Genomic DNA, 13515 nt, shown 5'->3' on the forward strand with positions numbered 1-13515 from the left:
CTTTTTTTTTTCCGGTTTTATGAGACAAGGTTTCTCTGTATTGTTTTGGAGGCTGTCGGTCCAGCCTGGCCTCGAACTCACAGAGATCCGCCTGCCTCTGCCTCCCGAGTGCTGGGATTAAAGGCATGCGCCACCACCGACTGGCGAAAACTCAACTTTTCTTAGCTGTGTATGAAAAAGAAAAAAAGGAGGTAATTTTTTTGTTTTTTGTTTTTTAATGCCTGTTTCCTGCCAGCCTAGCTATGCCAAGCTGGTTTCAAACTCCCTTTTTCTACCTCCTGGATTACTGGAATTGCAGTTGTGTGCTATTGAATCTGTCTTTGATGTTACATCTTTGAGGAATAGCTACTTCAAACAAATTTGGTGGTTAATCATAACATATTATAAGGCCTGCTTTTCTAGAAAACTCTTGTTATTTTCTAGATAAGAAAAGTCTAAATAAGTCTTGTTATTTTACTTGCTTGTTTATTATTTAGTATTTAGTTTTTTGAAACAGAGTTTCTCTATGTATTCCTGGCATGGGTCTTGTTATTTCTGTGAAGCCCTGGCTGTCCGGGAACTTGCTCTATAGACCAGGCTGGTCTCAAACTCCTAGGTCTGCCTGTCTACACCATTCTCCTGGGTCTTGTTATTTCAACATCTCATTCCTGCATTTAATTGATGTCTGGGAGCTTGTAGTTTGTCAGGTGCTGTTGTATTTGCTGGAGTAAACAGATAGTAAATAAGACAGATAAGGAGCCTGCTCAGTGGTGGTCACTCCTGGATAACAGCCAAGGACTAAGATGGTATTGAGAATTGTTAAGACAGTAGCATCATGGCTACTCACTAAGGAGGCTGACAGATAGGCACTGGAGGTAGGATCCAGAGAAAAGGTCAGAGTGGATAATACTGAAAGTCTAGAGGTTGCTGCTGGTCAGGTCCCTTGCCTAGGGAATGGTGCCACCCACATGGAATGGGTCTGTCTACATCAATTAACAAGACCATTCCCCACAACATACCCACAGGCCAACCTGATCTATATAATTCATCATTAAGACTCTTCCCAGAGTTGACAGTTAAAATTAGCTAGCACATGAACTAAAATGGTTTTTGATCAACTAAATTACTAGGACTGGTTTAGCTTAAAATTTTAGGGAAATTCCTAGCTTTATTTATTATTTATTTGTTTGTCTATTTATTGGGTTTTTTGAGACAAGGTTTCTCTGTGTAACAGTCCTGGCTGTCCTGGATCTCACTTGGTAGACCAGGCTGGCCTCAAAGTCACTGAGATCCACCTGCCTCTGCCTACCAAGGGCTGGGATTAAAGGTGTGCACCACTACCACTGCCTGGCTTTTTTTTTTTTTTTGTAACTCCTAGCATTTTTAAAAGATAAAGCCATTCTGTGTGCTTTCCTAGTAAGTAGACATAACAATAGCAGAAACTAATTTCCAGCGTCATCACTGTTTTCATTTTGGCTAGGACATTGAGCTATGAGGACCGCCCACACAGCATTTTTTTGCTCTATAGGACAAATCACTCGTTGCACAGATAAGGTAGTCTTCAGTTGAGATTCAAATGCTCAACCAGGAAAGGTGTTTACTTGTTCTCCATTCTTTGAGGAAGTTCTATAGTGTGTCCTTTTCTTTGTGTTTCTTCTTTCATGTATCTATAATGGGATATAAAATGGTTGTAACCATTTTAGAAAACATTGTCATAGAAATATTAGTTTATTCATAGGTTTGTACTCAAGAAATGCAAGCCTACATCCTTCAAAAAAGGTGGATATAAGTTTTTATAGCAGGATTGTTCATAATAGCCCACAGTAGAAACCTGGCAATTGCCAACCAGATGATGTACAGATAAACAGAATATGAGATTGTATGTGTATGATGATATATTTGGCCATAAAAGGGAATGATGTACTAACACATGCTACAGTGTGTATGCACCTTGAAAACACCATGCCAAGTGAAAAAGGCCAGAGAGAAAACTACAGACTGAGTGGTTCCATTGTATTAGCTGTTCAGGCTAGGAAAATCCATTGAGAAAAGTTTATGGCTTAGAGGCTCTGGCAAGGAATGAGGGTGCCCCCTAAAATATCTAAGGGGTTCTTTTTGGAGATGATAAAATACTCTCAAATTAGATGGTGGCACACGCCTTTAATCCCAGCACCAGGGAAGCAGAGGCTGGAGGATCTCTCAAGTTCAAGAGCAGCCAGGGATATACAGAGAAACCTGTCACAAAAAACCAAAATGAAAACAAACAAACAAAAAAAGATCTTGGTAATGGCTGCATAACTCTCAGGACATTAGAAATATGTTCAGTGATGGAGTTGTATGGCTCAGTGTTCAAGAACACATAGTACTCTTGCAGAGGACCCAAGTTCAGTTCTCAGTAGCCATGTTGTACAACTTAGAACCACTTGGAACCATAGTTTCAAGGGATCCAATGCTTCTGGCCTCTGAAGGCACCTGCACTCACATGCATATATCCACACATAGGTACAGACAGTAATTTAAAGTAATGAAAATGCTGTATTGCCACATGCCTTTAGTCCCAGCACTGGAGACAGAGGCAGGTAGATCTCTGAGTTCAAGGCCAATCTGGTCTACAGAGCCGAGTTCCAAGGCAGGCTCCAAAGCTATACAGAGAAACCCTGTATCAAAAAACAAAACAATAATAATAATAATGAATTATTAAAATATATGTGCAGAGAGTGGTACACTTAAAAGAATGAATTTTGCTGGGCAGTGGTGGTGCACGCCTTTAATCCCAGCACTCGGGAGGCAGAGGCAGGCGGATCTCTGTGAGTTCGAGGCCAGGCTGGACCGACAGCCTCCAAAACAATACAGAGAAACCCTAAATACCAAAAAAAAAAAAAAAAAAAAAAAAAAGAATGAATTTTATGTTTTTTGTATCATATAGCTAATTACCAAAAAAAAATTTACTAAATGTCATTTTCACCAATTCTAACTGATTGTTACTTCTTTCCTTCCTCCATTATTCAGGAAGAAAGGCGAAGATTGAAAAATGCAGTAATAATCCAGTCATTTATTCGAGGCTATAGAGACAGAAAACAACAAGTAAGTTTGCTCTTTAAACTGAGAAGTGGGCACTTGGGGGCAAGCTTGACAACCTGAATTCAATCTCCACAACTCACATGGTAGAAGAAAACCAACTCCTTCAACCTCCACATAGCATGTCATGACTGACACAAGCATACATGCGTACACACATAAAATAAATAAATATAATATAAAAATTAAGAAAAGTGAACCAGGGCTGGAGAAATGACTGCTTTTCCAGAAGTCCTGAGTTCAATTCCCAGAAATCACATGGTGGCTCACAGCCATCTATAATGGGATCTAATGATGTCTTCTGACATGCAGGCATACATAGGCAGAGCACTATATACATAATAAATAAATAAACCTTTTTAAAAAAGGTGGAACATACAAATGCATACAAAAAAAAAAAAAAAGAGGGTGAAGTAACCCAGACTCAGAAAGACAAATATAATATATACTCACTTATAAGTGGATATTACACACAAAACAGGACAGCCAACCTATAGGCCACAGCCCCAGAGAACCTGGGTAACAAAGAGGACCCAAAGAGAGACAGAGTGGATCCACCTAGGAAGAGGAAAAAGACAGGATCTCCTGAGTAAATTGGGAGTGTGGGGATGAGGGGGGGTTGTAATTGGAGAGGGAAGGATGGAAAGGGAGTGGGAAAAAATGAATAACTCAATAAAATAAAATAATAAACTCAAAAAAAGAAAAGAAAAATGAACCAGGTGTGGTACACACCTCTATCTTAGTCTCAGCATTGGAGAGGCAGAGGCAATCAGATCTTGGTGAATTCAAGTCTATCCTGGCATACATAGTGAGTTCCAGGACAGCCAGGGCTATGTAGAGAGACCCTGTCTCAAACAGAAGAAGAAAAATAAAACAAGATTTATTTGGGTTGGGGGGAAACTGAGAAGGAAATAGCTGTATGAGAAGTTATTTTAGATATATATAGTTTGTATAAATAGTATCTGTCTTGTATAAATTTTTCATGCCTGCTTTATAAAACTTAGGGTTAATAAACAGTATTTTCCTTAATAAAAGATTTATGAATAGGTGAATTTGGGAGAAAGTAAGTAAGGCAACTGGTAATTACAAAGAAGAAAGGAGTGGGAATTTTTGTTACTACCTTGTTTTTTAACCTTTAACTCTGATCTGGTAATCCCTTCTTAGTTGTTGGTCACCATACCTATAAAGCACTCAGTGCTTATTTCCATCATGAGAACTATGGTGCAGATATGTTGACACATGGCTTCCTGTGCTTACAGTATTCCATCCAAAGAAGTGCATTTGACCGATGTGCAGACTCTGCTCAGCCTGGTGGCACCTTCTGCCTTGCTGATGGTCCCAACCTTACCCTCTTGGTAAGGCAGCTTCTGTTCTTTTATAAACAGAGTGAAGACTCCAAACGTTTGGTAAGTATAGACACATTTTCACTTAGTTTTGTTTACCTATTATTTTCCATTTTTCATCTCCTTTTTTGGGGGGGACGGGGTATGGAAATAATGTGTCTGATCAGGAAGCCAAATAACCCCTCCCTGTTTCTACACCTTTTTTCTTTTTCTTTATTCAGCTGTAACAGACCACCTCTTTGTTGATGTATTTTACTTTTAAATGTCAATGTACATTTCTAATTGATTTCTTTATTATGGTATTTTAAATGTTATAAGGGTATGCAGACACTGTCAGTGTGGCCCACTTTACTCTGTACAGCAGCCTCTTTCTTTGTCCTGCCGCTGTGAGGTGCACCTTCAATATTGACTATGTGTATATAGTAATACTTTAGTATCTGCCTTCAAATATAGGGTCTCTTTAAAAATGTTTTAACCTATTTCTCTAAAATATCTTACACTTTTGTTACTGCTAATGAGGGATAGGGAACATTGTGTCAGTGAACTATGGTTTTTGTTTTGTTTTGGTTTTGGTTTTTTGAGACAGGGTTTCTTTGTGTGGCCCTGGCTGTCCTGGAACTTGCTCTATAGACCAGGCTGGCCTTGGAACTCACAAAGATACCTGCCTCTGCCTCCCAAGCACTGGGATTAAAGGAGTGCACCAATGCTGCCACTACCACCTGTCATGAACTGTGTTCTTAAAAAGTGGAACAACCGGGGCTATATATAGGGACCCTATCTGGGGGGTGGGAGAGTGGAACATGTAGTTAGTTATCATGGCTCATACTTGTAAATCCAGCACTTGGGTGATGGATGGATCAGGAATTCAAGGCTAGGCTGGACCACATTAGACATTGTCTCAAAAAAAAAAAAAGCCCCAAAACAATAGCAAAACAACAACAACAAAACCCTTATGTTCCATTTTCTTCAGGAAATACTATGAGATTTGCATATAATTGTTAGATATTTTTACTTATCTGTAATTGATATTTCCAAATTGCATTAAAAGGGGATATACAATGAAAGCTGTGTGCTAGACAGAGCCCCACATGGTGCATGTGCAAGGCAAAAGACTGCTTTGGTACTTATCTAGAGCTTGACTGTAGACCTATCTACCTATCTCTGCAGCCCAAACTTGAGCTAGACTGGGGCATGAAAGAACTTTGTATAGCTGAAGCTGATCAAGAGCTGGAGAGATGGCTCAGTCCAGAGAACCTGAATTCAATTCCCAGCACCCACAGGTTGGCTCACAAATGTCTGTAACTCCAGTCCCAGGGGATCTAAGGCTACCAGGGACCCTTGTGGTACCAGACACCCATGCAGACAGAAGACCCATACATATAGAATAAATAAATAAAATCAGAGGAGGGGCACAACAGTTAATCTGCCTACCTCTCTGGACTTTGTTTCTGGGCAGCTGTCTGGAATCCTGTCTGAAGTCCAGGAGAAGAGGAATAAAAGCCACAGTAGCAAGCCATCTAGGTCCCTCTCAACATACTGGTCTTGCCTTAGGGCTCCCTGTTCCTGGAAGTGAAAGAATGCCAAGGAACAGAAAACATGTAGATGTTGAGAGTGTATCTCCAGAGCACCTTGGCGTGTGAGAGCTCCTGTGATCTGGATTTAAAAGGCGTGCACAGATGTGCTTCAGAAGCTGTATGCGAAACCTTGGAGTGAAGTACAGCCTTTGACCCTAGCCACAGGCACAGACACAGGCAAATAGTTCCTGTGCAGATTGTGAAATCCTAAGTAGAGCAAAATGTTGTCAAACACAGTTCATATTCAAAAAGGGAGTTTAGGGGCTGGGGAGATGGCTTAGTGGTTAAGAGCACTGACTGCTATTCCAGAGGACCTGGGTTCAATTCCCAGCATCTATATGGTGGCTCAAAACTATCTGTAATTCCAGTTGCAGGGGACCTGACATTCATGGCAAAAGCACCAATGCACATAAAATAAAAATGAAGTTTTAAAAACCCTGCAATAAAAAAAAGAAAGAAAAGCGATTTTAAACCAGATGAGATGGTGAATGTCTGTGATCTTAGCACTAGGGATTGTGATAAGTTCTGACTAACTGAGGTACAACTAAGACCCTTTCTCAAAAAATAAATAAGGAAGTTCAAAAGAGATTGTAAATATTTCAATTTGCTAACAAAAGTGCAAGAACAGTTTTCCTATGGCAAACATAATCTAATTAGTTACCCAATTCTCATTTAGAAACAAGCAAGATGTCACCTTGGTTAATTTTTAGTGGTATAAATTTGCAGAGTTAAGCAGTTACATCTACTCTTCCCCTTTGTGTGTGTGTGTGTGCCTCTGTCTCTGTCTCTCCCCTCCCCCAAGACAGGGTTTATAGCCATGACTGTCCTGAAACTAGGCTGGCCTTGAACTCACTGAGATCCACCTGCCTCTGCCTCCCAAACATGACTATATTTCTTGCTATGACTTTAGTAAGGTACTCTGCCAAGACAGTATGTGCTATGACTGCATTTTTTTCTGTGTGTAGCTTACTTTTAATTTTTCTTAAGTTAATACTTGTCTCATTTTTTAATTAATTGGTTTTCTTTGAATCTTTTAATCTCTTCCACCTGGCAACAGTTCTATGCTACAATCTTGGTGCAACTTTTCATAAGTTTGCGCTCTCCCTGTCTTCATGCTATTCTTCCTAGCAATCTCTTAGGCCTGCTCTTATCCTGGGAAAGTTTTATTTTGCTTTTCCTTATTTCTCTATGTCTTTCTACTTTCCTGGTTTATTTTATTTTATTTTTTTATGTTACTGATAGTCATTCATCACTAAGCTCAGTGAGGCCATCCTATCTTAGGGATTCTTTTTTTGTTTTGTTTTGTTTTGATTTGGTTTTTCCAGACAGGGTTTCTCTGTTGTGTTGGAGGCTGTTGGTACAGCCCGGCCTCGAACTCACAGCGATCTGCCTGCCTCTGCCTCCCGAGTGCTGGGATTAAAGGCGTGCACCACCACAGCCCGGCTATCTTAGGGATTCTATTGTGCTGATAAAACATGAGAAACATCTTAGGAGGAAAGAGTTTATTTGAATTAGACTTCCACATCACAGTTCATCATCAAAGGAAGTCAGGTCAGGAACTCAGGATAGGAACCTAGAGGCAGGAACTGTTGCAGAGGGCATGAGAAGGTGCTGCTAATTGGTGGATTGCTTCCTTTTGCTTATAATTGTTGTTGGTTTTTTTTGAGTAGAATATATATTCTTTGTAGAATGTACTTCAAGTATATTTCAGGTTGAATATATACTTTATTGTTTCAAGTAGAATATATTGTTTGTTTAGAGACTAATGTAGTAATGTAAATTAACATTGATCTTACTAAGATGGAGAATACAAGTGTTGCTAAGAAAATCCTGACTGAGAAACCTTACTCTTTATCAAGTTTTCATTAGATTTAAGTGGAAACTGGGGCTGGAGAGATGGCTCAGTGGCTAAGAGTGCTAGCTGCTCTTCCAGAGGACCTGGGTTCAATTCCCAGCATCCACATGGCACTCATAACTGTCTGTAATTCTAGTTCCAGAGGACCTGACACCTATGGCACAGCACCAATGCATAGCGAGTAAAAATGAATATTTTAAAAAAGTGTGGAAACCATGTAAAGACATTGTTAGTATTATCTAAATAAGCAAGCAAATCTTATAGATTAAATATTGTATTTTTGCAGATATGGCTGTATCAGAACTTAATTAAACACAGCTCTCTGTTTGTCAAGCAGTTGGATGGATCAGAGAGACTAACATGCTTATTTCAAATAAAAAGGTTGATGAGCCTCTGTTGCAGGTAAGTTTTGTCATAGTTGGAAACTTAGAAAATGTGTGAGATACCTTTAGAGTTTGGGAAGAAGCTTTGTTTTGTTTTTAATACTTTCCCTTTTTTTTAATGTGTGTAGATGTCTTGTTATGTATATGTCTATGTACCACATGCATGCCTGGTACACACAGAGATCAGAAAAGGGTGTGAGATCCCCTGGAGCTGGATTTACAAAGGTGAACTACTTTGTGGGTACTTGGAACTGAACCCTAGACCCCTGAAAGAGGTCTGGGATACTTTCTATGCACACAGTTTTTTTTTTTTAATCTGTGTACATACATGTACCCCAGGAGAAGGCATCAGACCTCATTATAGATGGTTGTGAGCCACCATGTGGTTGCTGGGAATTGAACTCAGGACCTTTGGAAGAACATGCAGTGCTCTTAACCTGTGAGCCATCTCTCTAGCCCTGTGGTTTTCTGATTTTTATTTATTTATTTATTATTTGTTTATTTGATAGGATCTTGTTTTTCAGCCCAGGCTGGCCTTGAATTCAAAGCAGTTTTCCCTGCTTTGGCCTGTCAAGTGCTATAGTAAAATATAGATACCTTTATAGGAAGACATAGATGTTAATAAGTACTGGGGGGATTAAAAAGGAAAAGGGAGAATATGAGGTATCCAAGTGGGAAGATCTTTATAATGAGATCAGTTGGAGGTAGGGATGGTACTTGATATGCTAGGTCAGAAAGATATTAGGGGAGAGCCAGTGCATCTCTAAAAATTATTTATTTATTTATTTATTTATTTAGGTTTTACGAGACAGGGTTTCTCTGTATTGTTTTGGAGGCTGTCGGTCCAGCCCAGCCTCGAACTCAGAGATCCGCCTGCCTCTGCCTCCCGAATGCTGGGATTAAAGGCGTGCACCACCAACGCCAGGCGCCAGTGCATATTTTTAAGCATCTTGACTTTGTGTGAGCAAGTAGGGAGACAAAGGAAAGTTTTGAGCAAGGTCACACAGCCTGAACTTTGTCCTAAAAATATCAACATAAAAGAGTAAAATGATGCTGTACCAGGTACTATTGCCTACTGTCTTGAGCCAACAGTTCCTTTTTGTTTGTTTGTGTTTTCTAAAACTGACTATGTAGACAAGGATGGCCTTGGGATTAAGCAAGGTGTTCACCACCACACCCAGCATGGAGTCAGTACTCACTTAAGTCAACCAGGTGAATGCTTTGCTAAACTATTGTAATTTCTGTCTTAGGGTGGCACTGTACTCCCCAGATACTTTCACACCAAGTTCTAAAAGAAGGGTCCTTCTACAAACCCCAATATCATGATCAGCCTGAAAACGATTAAGATTGATGTTGCCTGAATACAGAGAGGCCAGGCACCTGTGTTGACAGACCCAGTGTAGCAGCTGTTTTCACTCAGCAGTAGACTTAGGGTGAAATGCTCAGGTACTGAGTTATCATCACAGACAGAATCTGTGATTACAGAGTACCATTGATACCTGTATCTGAAACTGTACTGTCCAACACATTCCTCCGGTGTATGCTTTAAGAATGTCTTGGAAACAACTGGAGAGTAGTGCTAGCTGAACCTGACAAGTGTGGGCTACAGGATAGCCAGAACAGGTAGTAGTAAAGCCCAGGACTCTAAGGAAGGTGAGTTCAAGATACATGTGAAGCCACTTGAAGTGAAGGGTTTGAGAAAGACTCTGAGAACATCAGCCTGGATAAGACTCAATGAATTGTGTGAAAAAGAATAAAAGACTGGCCCTTTGGGGCTGCTGAAAAGAGCAGAAGGAACCAGCTGATTAAAACGAGTGGAGAGGAGGGATAGGTCAGAGTGAATACTTCATCTGAGCCTCACTGAGAGGTTAAAGCCAGATTCTCAGATGAGTATGTGTTAAGTCTTAGTGTTTCAGTGTAAGGTTGGTTGGATGCTGTAGCTGACACACATCTGCTTCCTCTTCCTGTATGAAATCTTTGTACAGCCTGTTTAGTGCTTGGTGGGAGCCATGGCTTTGCTCTCAGGCATCCACCAAGTAAAGAAGCAGCCTGTATGGGCTGGGCAGGGTGCTCAGAAGCCTGGCTGGAGCTATCTCAGTTATTCATTTTTCCTGCAGCAGTGGGTGTGGAGTGGCAGAAGCATCCGCAGAGAGAAAGGTGAGGAACAGATTGAGGGTAGTCGTTGGGGAAAAAAATCATACCTGGTCATTTGAGAAGTTAGCCTTGATAGTACAGAAGGGAGAATTGCTAAATTAAGAAAAAAAATGCGTTATAGTTTCAGGATCATGACATGTGGCCTTGGAAAGGTGAAAAGGCAGTTTATCCATACTGTTAAGAGGTAAACAGTGAGAAAATAGGCAACAGATGTGAGCCCATGTTTGAAAATAAAACCTCTCTGAATTGGGTCAGCACATGCTTGAAAATGCTATCACTATTAGTTGGAGAAGTAGAAATCCATGTTGTGATCCATACTTATAGACTCAGAATTGCTGAATTGTAATGCTTCCTACTAAGCGCTAGCATGTGGTGTGGTGGGGCTCCCTCTCACAGTGTCTATGGGAGCCTGGTGGCTTCACGTGCAATTTGGACCCATTTGGGATCCAGTAGTTCTGTATGTAGAAATACCCAAAAGAGATGAGGCATAATACACACAGAAGCTTATCCTTAAACACCCCTACCAGCCCCAGGTGTTATAGTTCAGTGTGTTAAGGACTGAGGTTTGCAGGTGTATTATGTGATGAGTCTCAGAGAGGCAATGAACAGGACCAATACTCTGAGCACACTGTACAGCTCCTTCTGCATAAAAAACCAAAACCAAACCAAAACAAGAAGGACAAGTCTTATCCACAGCTGCAGAGACAAGTGGTAGAGTGGACATGGAAGGAGGATTGACTGGAGACACCAAAGAACACCTTCCTTTTCAATGTTGTGCATCCCAAGTATGAGATACAGAATAGTGCAAGTCAGTTTTAACGAAAGACATGGAGGAGCTGGAGAGATGGTGCAGTGGTTAAGAGTGCTTGCTGTTTTTGCAGAGGACTGGCATTCAGGTCCTAACAGACAACCACCTGTTACTACAGCTCCAAGGGATCTGACATTCCTCTCTGGCATCCCACAGGCACCTGCACTCATGCTCATGTGCACATACACACATAGACACACACAGATACACAGATACACACACTAAAAAAATTTTAAGGGGCCATCCTAGAACCTTTATCCTGTAGCTGATGGAAGCAGAAGCATTCACCCACGGCTAAACACTGAGCCAAACTCCTGGAATCCAGTTGCAGAGAGGGAGGAGTGATGAACAGAGGGGTCAAGACCAGGCTGGAGAAACCTCAGAAACAGCTGACCTGAACAAGGGGGGAGCTCATGGACCCCAGCATAGGACCGATTCAGGCCCCCAGATCATGGGTGTCAGTTAGGAGGTCTGGGAAATCTATGGGGCCTCTGGTAGTGGATCAGTATTTATCCCTAATATACAAATGGACTTTGGGAACCCATTCTACACAGATGGATACTCTCTCAGCCTAGACACATGGAGAAGGACCAAGGCCCTGCTCCAAAAGATATGACAGAGTTTGAAGATCCTCTATGGAAGGCCTCACCCTCCCTGGGGAGCAGAAATGGGATGGGATAGGGGGCTGATGGGGGGGGGGCGGCAAGGGAGGGAGAGAGGGGGAATTGGGATTGACATGTAAAACAAGCTTGTTCCTAATTTAAAGAAAAAAGAAAAAAATTTAGGGGCATAGAGCTCATTTTTACTTTATTTTTAATTAATTAATTTATTTATTTGGACTTGTTGAAACTGGGTCTCCCTCCATATATAGCCCCAACTGACCTGGAATTCAAAGAACTCTGCCTCTGCCTCTGCCTTCTGAGGGCTAGGATTAAAGACTTGTGCCACTACACCAGGCTGGAGGCCGTTTGAAAATAAGACTGTGGTTGTTAAGATTCCTTTTGCCTGCTGTCCTCCTCCTAGTAAGAGGGGAGGCTTCAGTCAAGATAATTCAGAACCAAAGAGATCATGCTGTGGTCTAAACCGACCTGATGTCACAGTTTGCAAAGTCACTTTTCCCAGAAAGCCTTACCCGGTTGCAAAATGCAACCTTTCTTGCAACAATCCATGGATTATGGTTTTTTGTCTCTGTTTGCAGTCTTTGGTTGTCCTCTGCTGTCTCTCTCTATCAGGCTTATCTGCTAAAGGGATACTGTTGACACATAATAAAAGACTCAGGAAGCCTGAACATTGATGCTTGAGCCCTGCCTGTTTTCTGAGACCCTGGCAGTGGTGCAGTGACTCACATGCTCATCACAGGAACTGGAAGAGTCAGGGAAACTGGCCTCCCTGGCTTTCTAGTAAGTGTTGTGTGGATTTGTTTTTACAGGTTGCTCCAAAACTGCAGTGATGACAGTTTAAATGTTGCACTTCCAATGCGAATGCTTGAGGTGTTTTCATCTGAGAATACATACTTGCCTGTTTTACAAGATTCTAGTTATGTGGTGTCAGTGATTGAACAAATTTTGCACTACATGGTTCACAATGGTAAGTGGCTGGGGCAGACCTGTGGAGATGGGCATTATTGTGAAGGCATGAATTGGCTTTGTTTGCTGTTAAGGAATGGTGCTACTATTAACAACCAACTGTGATCTTCACAACAGAAGCTGTGTGTGCCTTCTGGGAGGATGACAGCAGCCTCTGAGTCTAGGGTTGGTCCTAGCCTCTGAAAATGCAGAAGCCTTTTCACTGTACTTAATTATTCTTTGTTTTGTAAAAGAAAAGTTTCTCTGGCAAATAAAAGGAGCTGATTTGAGGCCAGGTGTGGCTCACATCTTTAATCCTAGCACTTGGGAGGCAGAGGCAGGCTGATTTCTGTGAGTTTGAGGCCAGCCTGGTCTACAAAGAGATCCAGGACAACCCGGGCTGTTAGACTGAGAAACCCTGTCTTAAAATAAATAAATAAATAAAACAAACAAACAAAAGGGGAGCAGGTTGTTGGCTGTTCTTGAAGGTCATAAGTTACTGTTATAGAGTGTAAATGACTTGTTTTATTGCAGTATAAACCTATATAGATTATTAATTGTACCTGAATAGACTCAAACCACAAAAATTAAGGTCTCGTGCATTTTTACTGTTTGTAGAGCTTAGTAAGTGTAAAAAAAACTCAAAACTTAGTTTGTTAAAAATCTCAGAAAATTACTGGCTTAGTGAAATTCATAGTTTGATCTTTTCAGAAATAGATTCATGATGGCAGTGAACTTGAGTGAACTGATGCACTATATATATCCAATTCAGGCTA

At 41.0% G+C, this 13515-nt stretch overlaps 1 protein-coding gene across 1 annotated transcript in view; it reads left to right on the forward strand.

Annotated features, from left to right (window-relative positions):
• Ube3c (ubiquitin protein ligase E3C) overlaps positions 1-13515 on the forward strand; it is a 102199-nt gene that overhangs the window by 23600 nt on the left and 65084 nt on the right. The window contains exons 3-6 of the mRNA XM_005084197.4: positions 2989-3063; positions 4317-4463; positions 8116-8231; positions 12604-12761. Coding sequence (XP_005084254.1) covers positions 2989-3063; positions 4317-4463; positions 8116-8231; positions 12604-12761 — 496 coding nt within the window. The remainder of the gene's footprint in view (positions 1-2988; positions 3064-4316; positions 4464-8115; positions 8232-12603; positions 12762-13515) is intronic.

The sequence above is a fragment of the Mesocricetus auratus genome, unplaced genomic scaffold (genome assembly GCF_017639785.1).
Source record: "Mesocricetus auratus isolate SY011 unplaced genomic scaffold, BCM_Maur_2.0 Super-Scaffold_100676, whole genome shotgun sequence".
NCBI lineage: Eukaryota > Metazoa > Chordata > Mammalia > Rodentia > Cricetidae > Mesocricetus > Mesocricetus auratus.